The following is a 16,794-nucleotide window of genomic DNA, read 5'->3' as shown; positions in this document are numbered from 1 at the left end:
CTTTATGGCTTGGGGGGGACTCGGTTGTCCGGCTATTTGTGGCCCTGCCAGCTGAGTATTTAGCCAGAGATAAACCCTCCGATCAAGTAATTAATAATAAACTTTCAGTATTTATGGGTCTGTGGGCAGCCTGGGTATCTGGGTGGGTGGATAGAGGGAACACCTTACAATGGGCATTACATGCAGTGTTAGTATGAAGATCAGGGCGTTCATATTTCCTGATAATCTATTAGTAAAATAATGGAATTGATAATGATCGCTAGATTTTGTACCAGCTACACCACCCACAACCTTCTTTTGTAACGCTTTCGTTGAGTGGTAGAGACGCCACTTTGACTTCCACTGGCCGGCAATCGAATCTTAAAATATGTTCGTGTATTTTGTTGCATACTTTTATGGATATATTTGTGGAGAATTTATGTTCATGTAGTATTCATGTAAATTACATGTAAAATTTGAAAATTAGCCAAGTTTTTAACCCAAAATAACCAAAAAAAATGCCAAACGTTTTTTTTTTTTCTTTTTTTATGGTGTACGTTTTTTTTGCAGTATTTTGTTTCTGTTTTTCAACTAAAATTTTTGTAATTTTCATATGGTATTTTTTCAATATTTAATAGGGAAAAAAAACTAAAAATAAGCTTTAATTAAAAGCTCAATTAAAAGCTCTTCTTAAATTTTTACCAGTTAAATATTTAGTTTCGTCTGGTCTATACAAATCCCCCTTAAATTTCTATATATTTCTATATTTCTATCATATACCCCTTGGTCGATCACTCACCTACGTTTCTTGCTTCTATTCGTTTTCTTTAGTTATTTTTTTGTTATATTTTCCGTAACGTTCCGGAGCAAACATTCGTTTTTGTTAAATTTTTGTAATACATAAATAATATTCGTAATTTTTCGATAATGTTCGACTGGACCCTTATATTCTTTCTCTATGCGGCCCTGTCCTTTATCATTCTCCTCATGCCGGTGATCTTTTTGGTGCATCGGAAGATGATCTCACAGATGGTGCTGGAGAACCCAGACGTAGAAGCCCCCATGGGCATTGGACTAAGTAAAGACGAGCTGGAGCAGCTAGGAGAAATTCCCGTAGAGATGAAGATTAAGGTTGATATAGAGCAGGGGATGCAGAATGCTGATGAGGAGATTTCAGAGACTCGAGAAAAGACTCTAGAAGCGAATATAGAGACTCACGAAGAGCAAAAGAATCTTCACAATTTAGAAGAGAAGGAGATGCAATTTCCAGAAGTTCAAGAGATTCCAGAGACTCCAGAAGAGCAGGAGAATCTTCACAATTTAGAAGAGGAGATGCAGATTCCAGAAGGACAGGAGACTCCAGAGACTCTAGAAGAGCAGGCGATTCCAGAGACTCTAGAAGAGCAGACGAATCAGATTCCAAAAGGGAATGAGTTGGAGATTCCGGCAGAGAAGAAGGAGTTGAAGAATCCAGTAGAGAAACAGATTCTGTCTGCTGCGGAGGAGAATATTCAAAATCCTGCAGTAAATTAGATTCCCTAAAGCGGTTGCAATCAATTGGCTGACAACAATCCCTGGCATACGGAAACATTAAATGAATAACATTGTTTTTTGCAGTCTACTATCTTTTGTACTATCCGTTCCCGTTCCTCCCCCCTCTTGTGGGTCTGAGCCGCTTTGTGGCACGCTCCATAACGCAACGCAGCTAAGCCCCCATTCACATTCAAAATGCACAAACTAATGTAAAATCAATAATAATTACGCTTTACGCTTCTGGGCGAAAGGCGGATCGGTTCGGGTTCGGGCCTTTCAGGTCAGACATAGACGCGAGCCGCCGCGACACTTGTTGCATGTCAAGCAGGGAGGAAGCAGCGACTGTGGCAGAGACTGCAACTGCGACTGCGACTGCAACTGCGGAAGTTTTGGCTCGCGAGTGCAGGCAGCGGCGGTTTGTGTGACGTTTGTGTGTCGAGTGGAGATACAAGAAACGAGATACACGATACGCGATACGAGACACCAGTCGCACGTCCAGGGCTTGGTCAAACAGAGGGGACAGACAGAGGAGAAGCCAACGAAGCTGCTGCTGCTGCTGCTGCCCCAAACATGTGCAACGTGCAACGGCAAACAATTAGGGGCGACGTGTGGCAGATGTTTTTCCTTGCCCTTAAAATTGAAAGCAGGACCTCTTAAAAAATCACAAGAGTGGAGAGGGGGGAGAGCCGAGAGTGCGGAGAAGTGGCAACAATGACAAGCGGGTTCTCCTCCAGCTGCTGCGGCTGCTGCTGTTGTTGTTGTGTGGCAGGCAAAACTACCTGCCGCCTGTTGTCCTTGCAACAACAACAACAACAAAAACGCAGAGAGATAAAGCCACGGTGGTGCCAGGTGCAGCTGGAAAACTGGCCAAAAGCAGAGAGAGAGATACACAGATACAGAGAGGGAAAGAGAGATGGAGAGGGAGAGTGAGAGAGAGAGAGGGAATGAGAAGGATGCCCCTTTCAATAGTCATATCCTTCGGCTTGAATCCTGTTTTGGCTGATCCTGTTTTGTAGTCCTCTTTTTGCTCGCTAGGTGCAAATCTGCAGCTGCCACAACTTGTGAAAGAATGTCAGAGAGAGAGAGAGACGCAGGGGGAGGGGAGAGAGATCGATACCCCGTTGCGGGGGAAATGATTTCAAGAGAGGATTTTCGTTTTTCTAGCAGCTATACGAAGCGAATACGTGAATAATGAATTATTCGAGGATCTGAGGATCAGCATGCAAATCGAATTGCCGATTTCATGGCAAATCAACAATGGATGAAACGTATTTGGGTGATTAGAGGTAGAAAATACCGATATATTTCAGATATTTGGGTGAGATATTTTGATGGGAAAGATGATGGAAGAAACCTCCATTTACGCACCATCCAATTTTGATGGTGTAAGCGTTGACAGGCAACAGTTGGACACAATTTTAAGTGCCTCACTCATTAATAAATTCTTGTTTTTTCATGGGTCTAAAATGTGGCTAAGAACCGAAGCAGTGCTGAGCCTTTTGAGGCTTAAAGGCCATACAAAACATAAAAAAATAATCACATAAAATTAAGTAAAGGCTTTGATTTTATTCGCTAAATAGAACAAAAGAACGGAGAACAGAAAAGGCTGCGGTGTTGCACTCTTGTTTTGCGGTTGCTTGTACTTCAATCACCTGTCCACTAGACCTGTGGGAAAAGAGGTGGAAAGGCCAGGTTTTCCGATTAGTTGCGGCTGCTCCTCAATGCTGTGGCTTCCGTTGGCAGCTTCGACGGTGTGGTCCTTCCGGCTGTGGACTTGCAGGCCACCAACTCGTCTGCTCATTCTAGGTCAACTTGGACATTAAATTGGAGCACTCTATTCCTTGTCAAGGCGTCTAAATCCACGACATTTCCATTCCCATTAAAAATTTCAGATATGTGTTGAGATTAAAGTAAGCTTAGAGGATTAATGCAACATAAACATACAAATTTCTGTCCTGTTATGTTTATTTCTTGATATTGTTTATACGGTGAGTGTGAGGGGTGCTACTCTATCAACCCACAATTCCCATCAATCAAGTGTTGATCTGTTAATTTCTCAGCTAAAATTGGGTTGGGGGAAATCTCTCTTGCCCTCTCTCTTGAGAGCTCTCTCCGATTGTTGCTTCAGTGCATTGGCATCCTGTGGGTGTCTCCTTTCTGGCTGCTATCCTGATCAATAAGTTTGTCATCGTTGGCTAATCATTCCTCGTTTCCTTCAATTTTCTCTCTCCATTGTGGCCATATGGCAGTGCTTTCTCTCTCTATCTGTATCTGTATCTCTCCCTCTCCCTCTGTCCTCTGTCTCCTTTCAATAATGGATCCTTTTACGCTTAGGATTTCTTTATTTTTGTCTGAATGTTTTGTCTCTTTTAAGGGTAGCACCAGCAGCACAACAATTGTTCTTTCACGGGTAAACCGAACGACGAATACGAATACGAATGGATTCAAACAAAACAGATGCATTTCGTGTGTCTGTCTGTATCCATCCACCGGTATTGTGTGGGATTCCTATTCGTGTGTGTGTGTGTGTGTGTGTGTGTGTCTGTGTGGGCTGTGCTCTCACGAACACCAAACACATTTAATGAGCCATGCGAAACACGTTTCTGCTTCTGCCAGAGAGTGAGGAGAGAGAGGGAGAGAGAGAGAGGAAGAGAACGTAAAACGCCAACGCCAACGCCAACGCCGACGCTGCGCCTGCGCTTGCGCTTGCGCATGATCCCTCGCTATGTCTCGCACTTTGTCGAGCAGTGGCCGAGCGCTCGGTTTAGTTCAAACGCGAACGCCTTTAAGATCGAACGTGCCCTTGCCACCAGCCCCAGCCCCTGGGCCCCAAGTATCTTCCGTTGGTTTAGCGCTTCCTCCGACACTCGGACAATTTGAATTTGAATATCATTTCGATCGCCACTCGCGTCGTATATTAATTAGAATCGATCCATCGGGGGATCTTGTGACTCTCATTTGTCGTCTCTCTAACTGTTTTTGTTTTTTGGATGTGTGTTTGCTGTGAAAATCGCGGCAGACGACTGCTGCCACCAGCACCAGCACCAGCCAAGGCATAAATATCCCATATATCAGAGTATTCTCTCCACGATACGATGATTATTTGCATATCGGGTTTTATAATTGGCGAAAGGTAGGAACCGCCCCATAGCCCCACACCCATATCTGACCCAGAAAACGAAAGTTCTCTCCCGGACATGCATACCCTATAGATAGTAGATATGGATAGATAACTCTCTCATTTCCTATAGCTAATCCATCTCGCCATTCTGTTTCTGTTCCCCTTGCAGCTTTCCCCAAAAGAGCATTGAACGCAGCGGCTCCACACAGTACGATCTGGCTGGGGCGCCGCCACCCGGCGGCTCCAGCACAGCCTCCACCACCGACAGCGGCAGCGTTGGGGGCTATGTCTACCTGCAGAACCACTATGCGCCCGGCGCCCACAACGCCGCCGCCGCCATCAATTACCCAACGCAGCATCACCATCCCCAGATGATCTACCAGCTCCAGCAGTACCCCACGTGCCATCAGCAGCAGCAGCAGCAACAACAACAGCAGCAGCAGCAGCAGCACCTGCACCAGGCAGCTGCAGGACACTACATGCAGGTGACATCGACGACAGCGGGAGGATCATCGGCCTACCACCACCACCAAATGCTCCACGGGGGACAGCATGGACAGCACCATGCACACCATCACGGCCACGGCGGAGCGGTGGTCATTGCCGGCAGCGGCGTGGGCACTGGCATGGGAGCAGGCACCGTGATCATGCAACATCAGCAGTTGCAACAGATGCATCACCAGCAGCAGCACCAGCACCAGCACCAGCACCAGGGAATGTACAAGAAGAACTCGATCCGCAATGGCGGCGATGTTCTCAAGCGCGGACGGGCACAGTCAGCGTAAGTATTGTCTCCCTTAAAGGGAAAACAAAGTGGGGAAAACCGAGAGAAAACAAAGGAATACTAAGGTGTACTTTTTGGGAGGATAGATATCCATTGCTGGAACCAGTAGACAACAGATGATTAGGTCTTACCTTTCAGTGAAACTTACAGCTTTTAACAGGAACAGGCAGACTGATGTGTTATAGAGAGTATTTATCAGTTGTAGGAACATTCTTCATTGTATCTTAAGTAATATAAACTTAATATTGGACGCAATTAGTCGCAGAGGGAATGAAGTGTAGCTTAGACAAATAGGTACCTCAAACAGAATAACTATAAAATCAAGGAAAGATCAAGCTTAAAGTTCACTTCACCTACGCCAAGGCAAAGCTAATCTGAGAATCATTGTAGCAATCAATATATCCAGCAGAACGGTAGCAAACGGAGCAGCATTCCACCGTATCGAATTATTTATTTATGGGCTCGTGGTGCGGCTTTTAATGAGTTTGGACTTGGGCCCCCACCCCCCAATCAAATGTGGCCAAATGACCAGTTCGCAGCGGGATTCACATTCACTCTAGTATCTAAGATTAGGTACCACCACAAAATAGCAGATAGGAGCCAGTCGAGTGGACAAATATTTGCGTGCGACTGCAGCACACATCATCCGATGATCAAAATAATATAATATGGAGCTGAACAAATATGAAATTCCGCAGAAATCTTAAGGGGGGAATGGTATGGGAATGCAGCAGCTGCTTAGGAAAGGAAGGGAGCTGCTCTCTGCTGACCCCCTCTTTGAACTCTGCTGCTTGCAGTCTGATTAAGTATGTGGCAGCCATTTGGCTGGTCATAAAACCCAAATATTCCCAACAAAAGGCAATATTCATGGGCCTGAGATGCGATTTTTTATCGGGCAACGCAGTGACGATGGCAAAAAAAAAAACAGAAATTTTGTATTCCCAAGATACGACGGCGTCGCTTGTTGCTATCTTATCGCGAGGAGGGGAAAACATTCGGCTCGTGTGTGCCCCCAAGCCACGGCTGGGTAACATTTGATTGCCACTTTTAGAGCGACACAGCAGCGAAACTTGCCCAGAGCCCCAAGATAACTTCCATCTACAATCCATCTACTGCTCTTCTGTTGTTTTTACAGCTACGAACTCTCACAAGATCTGCTGGAGAAGCAGATCGAGCTGCTGGAGCGCAAGTACGGCGGAGTGCGGGCCCGCAACGCGGCGGTGACCATCCAGCGGGCATTCCGCCACTACATGATGGTGAAGAAGTTTGCCTCCATCACGGCCATGGCCAAGGCCGAGAAGCGGCTCAGCCGCCGCATGGTGGTGACATCCTCCAGCCTGGGTCTGGCCGAGGAGAATGCCTCCTCGTCGGCCTACGGCAGTGCCACAGAATCTCAATTGGATCAGCAGCAGCAGCAGCAACAACAACAACAGATGCAGCAACAGCAGCAGCAGCAGCCACGTGTCACCATTATGGCGGGTCCGGCAGGAGCAGCCTCCCCGGGACTCTCGAGGACGCCACCCACTCGTTCTCTTTCGATGCGGGAGCGACGACAGCTGGACTGCAGCCCCATACCAAGGAGTCAATCAGGTACGGAATCAATCTCTCCCTTTTTTGGTAGATCATTTACTTAACCTTAATCCTTTTGTGCTTTGCAGGCGCCTCTCCCGTATCGATTACGGGGTCCACAGCCACCGCCGCTGGACTGGCCTCCCATCCGCATGTGAATCTGCTGCACGCGGCCGAGCCGCATTACTACAATGCCCAGGGAGCCGCCTACTACACCAGCTACCACGGATCGCCGCACGACCTGAGCTACGCCAGCTCCGCGGACGTCTCGCTGAACGCCTCGTGGGTGAACGCCAGCGGCCACAGCCCCCACACGCCCTACTACTCGGCTGCACAGATCTACATGCGCCCCAAGGGCGGCAGCACCACGCCCACACCCAGCTGCAGCGGCAGCACGGGCAGCGGCAGCGGCAGTGGCAGCGGTAGCTGCAAGAAGGTGCCCCCCGAGGTGCCCAAGCGCACCTCCTCCATCACGGCCCAGCAGCAGAGTCAGCTGCTGCTGCTACAGCGGCAGACACCGCCTCCGCCCTCGCTGTTGCGTACCAACGGGCTTTGCAAGACGGCGGAGAACGGCAGCCTGACCTCCGTCCAGAGCTCCGGCTCGGACTCGAGCGTCACTTCGGCGGAGAGGAATATGAACAGCGACCTGGGGTCCGATCGCAGCAACTCCCCGCACACGTGGAAGCGGGGAACGGCTCTGAACAGCTCCCAGCAGTTCTCCACGCACTCGGCCGACTCGGTCTCGGTGCCCGTTGGAGGTGGAAGTGGAGGAGGAGCCGTTGTGGTCTCTGGAGCAGCCATAGCTGCTGCTGGCCCAGGAGCGTATGCCGCACAGATGCAGGCAGCCGTGGCAGCGGCGACAGCGGCGGGCGGACTGCCGCCGGCGGACGATCATGCCATCTCATCGCACACCAGCGCCGCGCAGTACGAGCAGCACGAGCAGCAACAGCACGAGCAGCAGCAGCTGCAGGCAGCGGCCTCCGCAGCCGGCGTGGCCCAGAACTACAAGATGTCGGAGACCATACGGAAGCGGCAGTATCGCGTGGGCCTCAATCTGTTCAACAAGAAGCCGGAGAAGGGTATCACCTATCTGATCCGGAGGGGCTTCCTCGAGAACACGCCGCAGGGCGTGGCCCGGTTCCTGATCACCCGCAAGGGCCTCTCCCGCCAGATGATTGGCGAGTATCTGGGGAATCTGCAGAACCAGTTCAACATGGCCGTACTCAGCTGCTTCGCCATGGAGCTGGACCTGTCCGGCCGCCAGGTGGATGTCGCTCTGCGCAAGTTCCAGGCCTACTTCCGGATGCCCGGCGAAGCGCAGAAGATTGAGCGGCTGATGGAGATCTTCTCGCACCGCTACTGCGAGTGCAATGCGGATATTGTGGGGCGCCTGAGATCATCCGATACGGTATGCATGGAATTCTCCTTCCCTTTGGAGGATCTCCCCCGACTAACCCAATTTCTACTGCTCTTTTTACAGATCTTTGTGCTGGCATTTGCCATCATCATGCTCAATACGGATCTGCACACGCCCAATCTGAAGCCGGAGAGGCGCATGCGCGTCGAGGACTTCATCAAGAACCTGCGGGGCATCGACGATTGCCACGACATTGACAAGGACATGTTGAGCGGCATCTACGAGCGCGTCAAGTCGGACGAATTCAAGCCGGGCAGTGATCACGTCACCCAGGTGATGAAGGTGCAGGCCACGATTGTTGGCAAGAAGCCGAATCTGGCGCTACCCCACCGCCGCCTGGTGTGCTATTGCCGCCTCTACGAGATACCCGACGTGAACAAGAAGGAGCGGCCGGGCGTCCACCAGCGCGAGGTGTTCCTCTTCAACGACCTGTTGGTCATCACCAAGATCTTCAGCAAGAAGAAGACCTCCGTGACGTACACGTTCCGCAACAGCTTCCCGCTCTGCGGGACTGTGGTTACCCTGCTGGACATGCCCAACTATCCGTTCTGCATCCAGCTGTCGCAGAAGGTCGACGGCAAGATCCTGATCACCTTCAATGCCCGCAACGAGCATGACCGCTGCAAGTTTGCCGAGGATCTCAAGGAGTCCATCAGCGAGATGGACGAAATGGAATCGCTGCGCATCGAGGCAGAGCTGGAGCGCCAGAAGTCGGCGCGCAACCGGGCACCGGGGAACGCAGAGAACCGCGATAGCGGAGTGGCCGATGTGGAGGTGTGTCCCTGTCCCTACGGCTCCCAGCCCGGCGGCGGCTCCCAGGCAGCCGGCGAGCAGGCAGCAGGCAACTCGGCCGACTCCACGCAGCAGCTGAAGCGCAGTGCGCTCAGCAACAGTCTACTGGACATGCACGAGCAATGTGAGTTCTGAGGTTCAGATTTTGATATGTGAGAGCGTTTGCCTTATTCCGCGTCTCCTTTTAGTTGGCAACGAGAAGCCCCAGCGGCGGGGTAGCGTGGGCTCCCTGGACAGCGGCATGAGCATCTCCTTTCAGTCGACCACCACGTCCAGCGCCTCGCGGGAGAACGCTGCGGCCATTGCAGCTGCTGCCAACGCCGCGGCGGCCGCCAAGATGCGTTTCAACATGCCACCAACGGCAGCGATCGCCACTCCCAGCAACGTGTATGCAGCGCCAGGAATGCAGGCGTACACGCATGCAAACTTTGTGCAGCAGTCGCAGGCCGCCTACATGCTGCAGCAGCAGCAAATGCTCCAGCAACAGGCACAAATGCAGGCCCAGGCGCAAGCTCAAGCGCAGGCGCAGCAGCAGGGAGGAGGAGCCGTAGTCACAGGTCGAATCCCTGGAAGGGAGAGGAAGGCCTCACGCTCCGATGAGAACGCACGGTCGACGGAGGTCTAAGTCATCTACTCATCTACGTATTGTACATTTCCGTTCTTCAGCAAAGCGATACATATTAAATCTATATAGCATATAGAGTGAAATATCTGTATAATCCGAATCGAAACGAACCGAAAGCCATTTTTCTCCAACACCTAACAAACACACACACAAACAACACACCACACACAGCTTACGAGTATATAGTGAATTTTGAATGTTCCTTCGTTCTCTGCTAATATTAATTAATGTACATAAATTAAACAATTGTCTATTTCCCAATATCTACTTGCTAAAATAAGTTTCTAAAACTAAATGTATATATATTCAGCATACATGCATACATATACCCCCATACCCCCTACGATCTACGATAGCTATTCTCTATATATATATAAATTGTATAACACTTGACTTCCTCCAAGAACTTGAAACACCAATTTACCCAAGGCAACCCCTAAGCGACATGCCGCCAATTTTTATCTAATCCTCTCTACCAATTACGAAAGCGATCGATTTATGAATGTACGATTACTAGTTCTATTAGCATATTAGCACTAACATCCCCTGTTGAGTGCGCGCTATGTTTATTAAATATTTTCTTTATCCAACAGAAAACCATACATACATATTTGTTTTGTGTAACTAATAACAACGTTTGTACATGCCGCATGTGTGTCGTGTATATACCCTGAATATTAATTTAAAAGCAATTAGCTATAATATAATATTATTCATATTTATAGAGCCAAAACTACCCAAAACCTAAAATATAAAAATAAAAACGTATATGAAAAAAAATATGTATATGAAAAAGCAAAAGACTTAAAAATTTCAATAAATGAAAAGAAATAATACCAATGATTAATTGATTTTCACTTTATGGATCCTCTGGATCATGCGAAAAGGGTGCTTCCTCACATGACCCTATTTGCGCTAGATATAGTTATAGAAAAATAAGAAAACTTTTAAACAATTTCAGCGGCTCAAATGTAAGAAAACGGTTAAATTCAAATCTGAGATACCAGGCGCACAGAAATCAGCAGAAGGTCGCTGCTTTCTTTGATTTCTATTTTTTCTTGTTTCTCTTTGTATTTCGTTGCTCTCTTTTTTCGATCTTCTTTTTCTCATTTTCTGCCCTCACTTTCCACCGCTCAAATGGCAGAAAACGGTTAAATTCAAATCTGAGATACCAGGCGCACAGAAATCAGCAGAAGGTCGCTGGTTTTAGAATTCCTCGTTTTTTCTTGTTTCTCCTTGTATTTTGTTGATCTCTCTTTTCGTCCTAATTTCTCTCATTTTCTGCCTCCCCTCAAATGGCAGAAAACGGTTAAATTCAAATCTGAGATACCAGGCGCACAGAAATCAGCAGAAGGTCGCTGGTTTTTTTTAATTGTCGTTTTTTCTTGTTTCTCTTTGTATTTCATTGCTCTCTCATTTCGCTCTTCTTTTTCTCATTTTCTGCCTCCACTTTCCACCGCTCAAATGGCAGAAAAACGTTAAATTCAAATCTGAGATACCAGGCGCACAGAAATAAGGACTAAACAAAATCGAGGATTTTCTTCCGATCACAAGGACACGTACGCGTAGGACACGAATGAAAAATGACAGAGAAAGGTAAGTATTTAAGACTGGGGAAAATATCCTTGATCCTTGGTCCTTCATAAGGACTCCACAAAATCGAGGATTTTCTTCCGATCACGAGGACACGAACGCGTAGGACACTAATGAAAAATGACAGAGAAAGGTAAGTATTTAAGACTGGGGAAAATATCCTTGATCCTTGGTCCTTTATAAGGACTCCACAAAATCGAGGACTTTCTTCCGATCACGAGGACACGAACGCGTAGGACACGAATGAAAAATGAAAGAGAAAGGTAAGTATTTAAGACTGGGGAAAATATCCTTGATCCTTGGTCCTTTATAAGGACTCCACAAAATCGAGGATTTTCTTACGATCACGAGGACACGTACCACGTCGAGCCCAACAAATTTTATTTGCACCGTGGCGCCCCCATGATCACCTACGGCCACTGATGGAACTAAAGTATGGTAGTTCCAGAAATAGCCGTTCGTAGCTGGGGGCGCCACTGTGCAAATTAAAATTTTTTGTTGCACAGTGGCGCCCCCGCCAACATCGACGGCCATTGCTGGAACTAAAGCATTGTAGTTCCTAAAACCACCGTTCATAACTGGGGGCGCCACTGTGCAACAAAAAATTTTAATTTGCACAGTGGCGCCCCCATTGATGAACGGCTATTTCTGGAACTACCATATTTTAGTTCCATCCTTGACCGTCGGCAATCATGGGGGCGCCACTGTGCAACAACAAAATTTGATTTGCACAGTGGCGCTCCCAGAATTGAACGGCTATTGCTGGAACTGCAATTCTTTAGTTCCAGCAATGGCCGTCGGTGATCTTGGGGGCGCCACTGTGCAAATCAAAATTTTGCTTTTGCACAGTGGCGCCCCCAGCTTTGAACGGTGGTTTTAGGAACTACAATACTTTAGTTCCAGCAATGGCCGTCGATGATGGTGGGGGCGCCACTGTGCAACAAAAAAATTTATTTGCACAGTGGCGCCCCCAGCTACGAACGGCTTTTTCTGGAACTACCATACTTTAGTTCCATCAGTGGCCGTAGGTGATCATGGGGGCGCCACAGTGCAAATAAAATTTGTTAGGCTCAAATGGCCGAAAGCATAACTCCGTTATTTATCGAACAATCAGGACGTGGTACGTGTCCTCGTGATCGTAAGAAAATCCTCGATTTTGTGGAGTCCTTATAAAGGACCAAGGATCAAGGATATTTTCCCCACTTACTTTTCTCTTTCATTTTTCATTCGTGTCCTACGCGTACGTGTCCTCGTGATCGAAAGAAAGTACTCGATTTTTTGAGTCCTTTTGAAGGACCAAGGATCAAGGATATTTCCCCCAGTCTGCAATACTTACTTTTCTCTGTACGTGTCCTCCTGATCGGAAGAAAGTCCTCGAATTTTTTGAGTCCTTATGAAGGACCAAGGATCAAGGATAATTCCCCCAGTCTGAAATACTTACTTTTCTCTGTCATTTTTCATTCGTGTCCTACGCGTACGTGTCCTCGTGATCGGAAGAAAATCCTCGATTTTGTGGAGTCCTTATAAAAACCAAGGATCAAGGATATTTTCCCCAGTCTTAAATACTTACCTTTTTCTTTCATTTTTCATTCGTGTCCTACGCGTACGTGTCCTTGTGATCGGAAGAAAATCCTCGATTTTGTGGAGTCCTTATAAAGGACCAAGGATCAAGGATATTTTCCCAAGTCTTAAATACTTACTTTTCTCTGTAATTTTTCATCCGTGTCCTACGCGTACGTGTCCTCGTGATCAGAAGAAAATCCTCGATTTTGTGGAGTCCTTATAAAGGACCAAGGATCAAGGATATGTTACCCAGTCTTAAATACTTACTTTTCTCTGTCATTTATAAGGACTCCACAAAATCGAAGATTTTCTTCCGATCACGAGGACACGTACGCGTAAGACACGAATGAAAAATGAAAGAGAAAGGTAAATGAGAAAAAGATCATTTTCTGCCTCGACTTTCCACCGCTCAAATGGCAGAAAAACGTTAAATTCAAATCTGAGATACCAGGCGCACAGAAATCTGCAGAAGGTTGCTGGTTTTTTTTTAATTTATCGTTTTTTCTTGTTTCTATTTCTATTTCGTTGCTCTCTCTTTTCGATCTAATTTCTCTCATGTTCTACCTCCACTTTCCACCGCTCAAATGGCAGAAAACCGTTAAATTCAAATCTGAGATACCAGGCGCACAGAAATCAGCAGAAGGTCGCTGGTTTTTTTAATTGTCGTTTTTTCTTGTTTCTCTTTGTATTTCGTTGCTCTCTTTTTTCGATCTTCTTTTTCTCATTTTCTGCCTCCACTTTCCACCGCTCCCAGGGAAGAAAACGGTTAAATTCAAATCTGAGATACCAGGCGCACAGAAATCAGCAGAAGGTCGCTGCTTTTTTTGATTTCTCTTTTTTTCTTGTTTCTCTTTGTATTTCGTTGCTCTCATTTTTTGGATCTTCTTTTTCTCATTTTCTGCCTCCACTTTCCACCGCTCCCAGGGAAGAAAACGGTTAAATTCAAATCTGAGATACCAGGCGCACAGAAATCAGGAGAAGGTCGCTGCTTTTTTTGATTTCTCTTTTTTTCTTGTTTCTCTTTGTATTTCGTTGCTCTCTTTTTTCGATCTTCTTTTTCTCATTTTCTGCCTCCACTTTCCACCGCTCCCAGGGAAGAAAACGGTTAAATTCAAATCTGAGATACCAGGCGCACAGAAATCAGGAGAAGGTCGCTGCTTTTTTTGATTTCTCTTTTTTTCTTGTTTCTCTTTGTATTTCGTTGCTCTCTTTTTTCGATCTTCTTTTTCTCATTTTCTGCCTCCACTTTCCACCGCTCAAATGCCAGAAAACGGTTAAATTCAAATCTGAGATACCAGGCGCACAGAAATCAGCAGAAGGTCGCTGCTTTTTTTGATTTCTCTTTTTTTCTTCTGCTGATTTCTGTGCGCCTGGTATCTCAGATTTGAATTTAACCGTTTTCTGCCCTGGGAGCGGTGGAAAGTGGAGGCAGAAAATGAGAAAAAGAAGATCGAAAAAAGAGAGCAACGAAATACAAAGAGAAACAAGAAAAAAAGAGAAATCAAAAAAAGCAGCGACCTTCTGCTGATTCCTGTGCGCCTGGTATCTCAGATTTGAATTTAACCGTTTTCTGCCCTATGAGCGGTGGAAAGTGGAGGCAGAAAATGAGAAAAAGAAGATCAAAAAAAGAGAGAGACAAGAAAAAAAGAGAAATCAAAAAAAGCAGCGACCTTCTGCTGATTCCTGTGCGCCTGGTATCTCAGATTTGAATTTAACCGTTTTCTGCCATTTGAGCGGTGGAAAGTGGAGGCAGAAAATGAGAAAAAGAAAATCGAAAAAAGAGAGCAATGAAATACAAAGAGAAACAAGAAAAAAAGAGAAATCAAAAAAAGCAGCGACCTTCTGCTGATTCCTGTGCGCCTGGTATCTCAGATTTGAATTTAACCGTTTTCTGCCCTATGAGCGGTGGAAAGTGGAGGCAGAAAATGAGAAAAAGAAGATCAAAAAAAGAGAGAGACAAGAAAAAAAGAGAAATCAAAAAAAGCAGCGACCTTCTGCTGATTTCTGTGCGCCTGGTATCTCAGATTTGAATTTAACCGTTTTCTGCCATTTGAGCGGTGGAAAGTGGACGCAGAAAATGAGAAAAAGAAAATCGAAAAAAGAGAGCAATGAAATACAAAGAGAAACAAGAAAAAAAGAGAAATCAAAAAAAGCAGCGACCTTCTGCTGATTCCTGTGCGCCTGGTATCTCAGATTTGAATTTAACCGTTTTCTGCCCTATGAGCGGTGGAAAGTGGAGGCAGAAAATGAGAAAAAGAAGATCAAAAAAGAGAGAGACAAGAAAAAAAGAGAAATCAAAAAAAGCAGCGACCTTCTGCTGATTTCTGTGCGCCTGGTATCTCAGATTTGAATTTAACCGTTTTCTGCCATTTGAGCGGTGGAAAGTGGAGGCAGAAAATGAGAAAAAGAAAATCGAAAAAAGAGAGCAATGAAATACAAAGAGAAACAAGAAAAAAAGAGAAATCAAAAAAAGCAGCGACCTTCTGCTGATTCCTGTGCGCCTGGTATCTCAGATTTGAATTTAACCGTTTTCTGCCTTATGAGCGGTGGAAAGTGGAGGCAGAAAATGAGAAAAAGAAAATCGAAAAAAGAGAGCAATGAAATACAAAGAGAAACAAGAAAAAAAGAGAAATCAAAAAAAGCAGCGACCTTCTGCTGATTCCTGTGTGCCTGGTATCTCAGATTTGAATTTAACCGTTTTCTGCCCTATGAGCGGTGGAAAGTGGAGGCAGAAAATGAGAAAAAGAAAATCGAAAAAAGAGAGCAATGAAATACAAAGAGAAACAAGAAAAAAAGAGAAATCAAAAAAAGCAGCGACCTTCTGCTGATTCCTGTGCGCCTGGTATCTCAGATTTGAATTTAACCGTTTTCTGCCATTTGAGCGGTGGAAAGTGGAGGCAGAAAATGAGAAAAAGAAAATCGAAAAAAGAGAGCAATGAAATACAAAGAGAAACAAGAAAAAAAGAGAAATCAAAAAAAGCAGCGACCTTCTGCTGATTCCTGTGCGCCTGGTATCTCAGATTTGAATTTAACCGTTTTCTGCCCTATGAGCGGTGGAAAGTGGAGGCAGAAAATGAGAAAAAGAAGATCAAAAAAAGTGAGAGACAAGAAAAAAAGAGAAATCAAAAAAAGCAGCGACCTTCTGCTGATTTCTGTGCGCCTGGTATCTCAGATTTGAATTTAACCGTTTTCTGCCATTTGAGCGGTGGAAAGTGGAGGCAGAAAATGAGAAAAAGAAGACCGAAAAAAGAGAGCAACGAAATGCAAAGAGAAACAAGAGAAAAAGAGAAATAAAAAAAGCAGCGACCTTCTGCTGATTTCTGTGCGCCTGGTATCTCAGATTTGAATTTAACCGTTTTCTGCCATTTGAGCGGTGGAAAGTGGTGGAAGTGGAAAATGAGAAAAAGTAGATCGAAAAAAGGGAGCAACGAAATACAAAGAGAAACAAGAAAAAAAGAGAAATAAAAAAAGCAGCAACCTTCTGCTGATTTCTTTTCGCCTGGAATCGAAATCTGAAAATACTATTTTTTCTGTCATTTGATCGTTTGACAATAGAATATTGCAAGCCTTATTTATTCTCCCCAAGAAATCATTTACAAATTATAGACTTTTATTTAAAGATATATATTTTAATTATATGATAACTTCATATTGTAGTACATTTATAAATATGAAATATAATTATGTGACTTTTTACATGTGTTTATGTACATTTATATATTGTATGTATTGAGCCAAAAAAATGTTTTTTTGAAATTGAAAAAGGACACCCTTTAATTTTGTTATCTTGAGTTGTATATATGCAATAGATTTTACCA

The 16,794-nt window shown here is 45.6% G+C and overlaps 1 protein-coding gene across 4 annotated transcripts in view; it reads left to right on the top strand.

The window, feature by feature from the left end:
- Positions 1-10,575, top strand: part of LOC111073999 (IQ motif and SEC7 domain-containing protein 3) — a 46,307-nt gene extending 35,732 nt beyond the window's left edge. For 3 of the 4 annotated variants that reach the window (XM_022366609.2, XM_022366612.2, XM_022366611.2), the window contains 5 exons: positions 4,803-5,414; positions 6,553-7,007; positions 7,076-8,394; positions 8,467-9,319; positions 9,384-10,575. In XM_022366609.2, the coding sequence (XP_022222301.2) occupies positions 4,803-5,414; positions 6,553-7,007; positions 7,076-8,394; positions 8,467-9,319; positions 9,384-9,820 (3,676 nt within the window). In that variant the 3' untranslated portion in view covers positions 9,821-10,575. Of the gene's footprint in view, positions 1-4,592; positions 4,646-4,802; positions 5,415-6,552; positions 7,008-7,075; positions 8,395-8,466; positions 9,320-9,383 lie in introns of those variants that run through there. The other variant, XM_022366613.2, reaches the window with a different exon arrangement.
- The last annotated feature ends 6,219 nt before the right edge of the window (positions 10,576-16,794 follow it).

The sequence above is a fragment of the Drosophila obscura genome, unplaced genomic scaffold, assembly GCF_018151105.1.
Source record: "Drosophila obscura isolate BZ-5 IFL unplaced genomic scaffold, ASM1815110v1 contig_30, whole genome shotgun sequence".
In the NCBI taxonomy this organism is placed as follows: domain Eukaryota; kingdom Metazoa; phylum Arthropoda; class Insecta; order Diptera; family Drosophilidae; genus Drosophila; species Drosophila obscura.
Note: the sequence above shows the minus strand (reverse complement) of the source record. Positions and strands in the feature narration are given on the sequence as shown.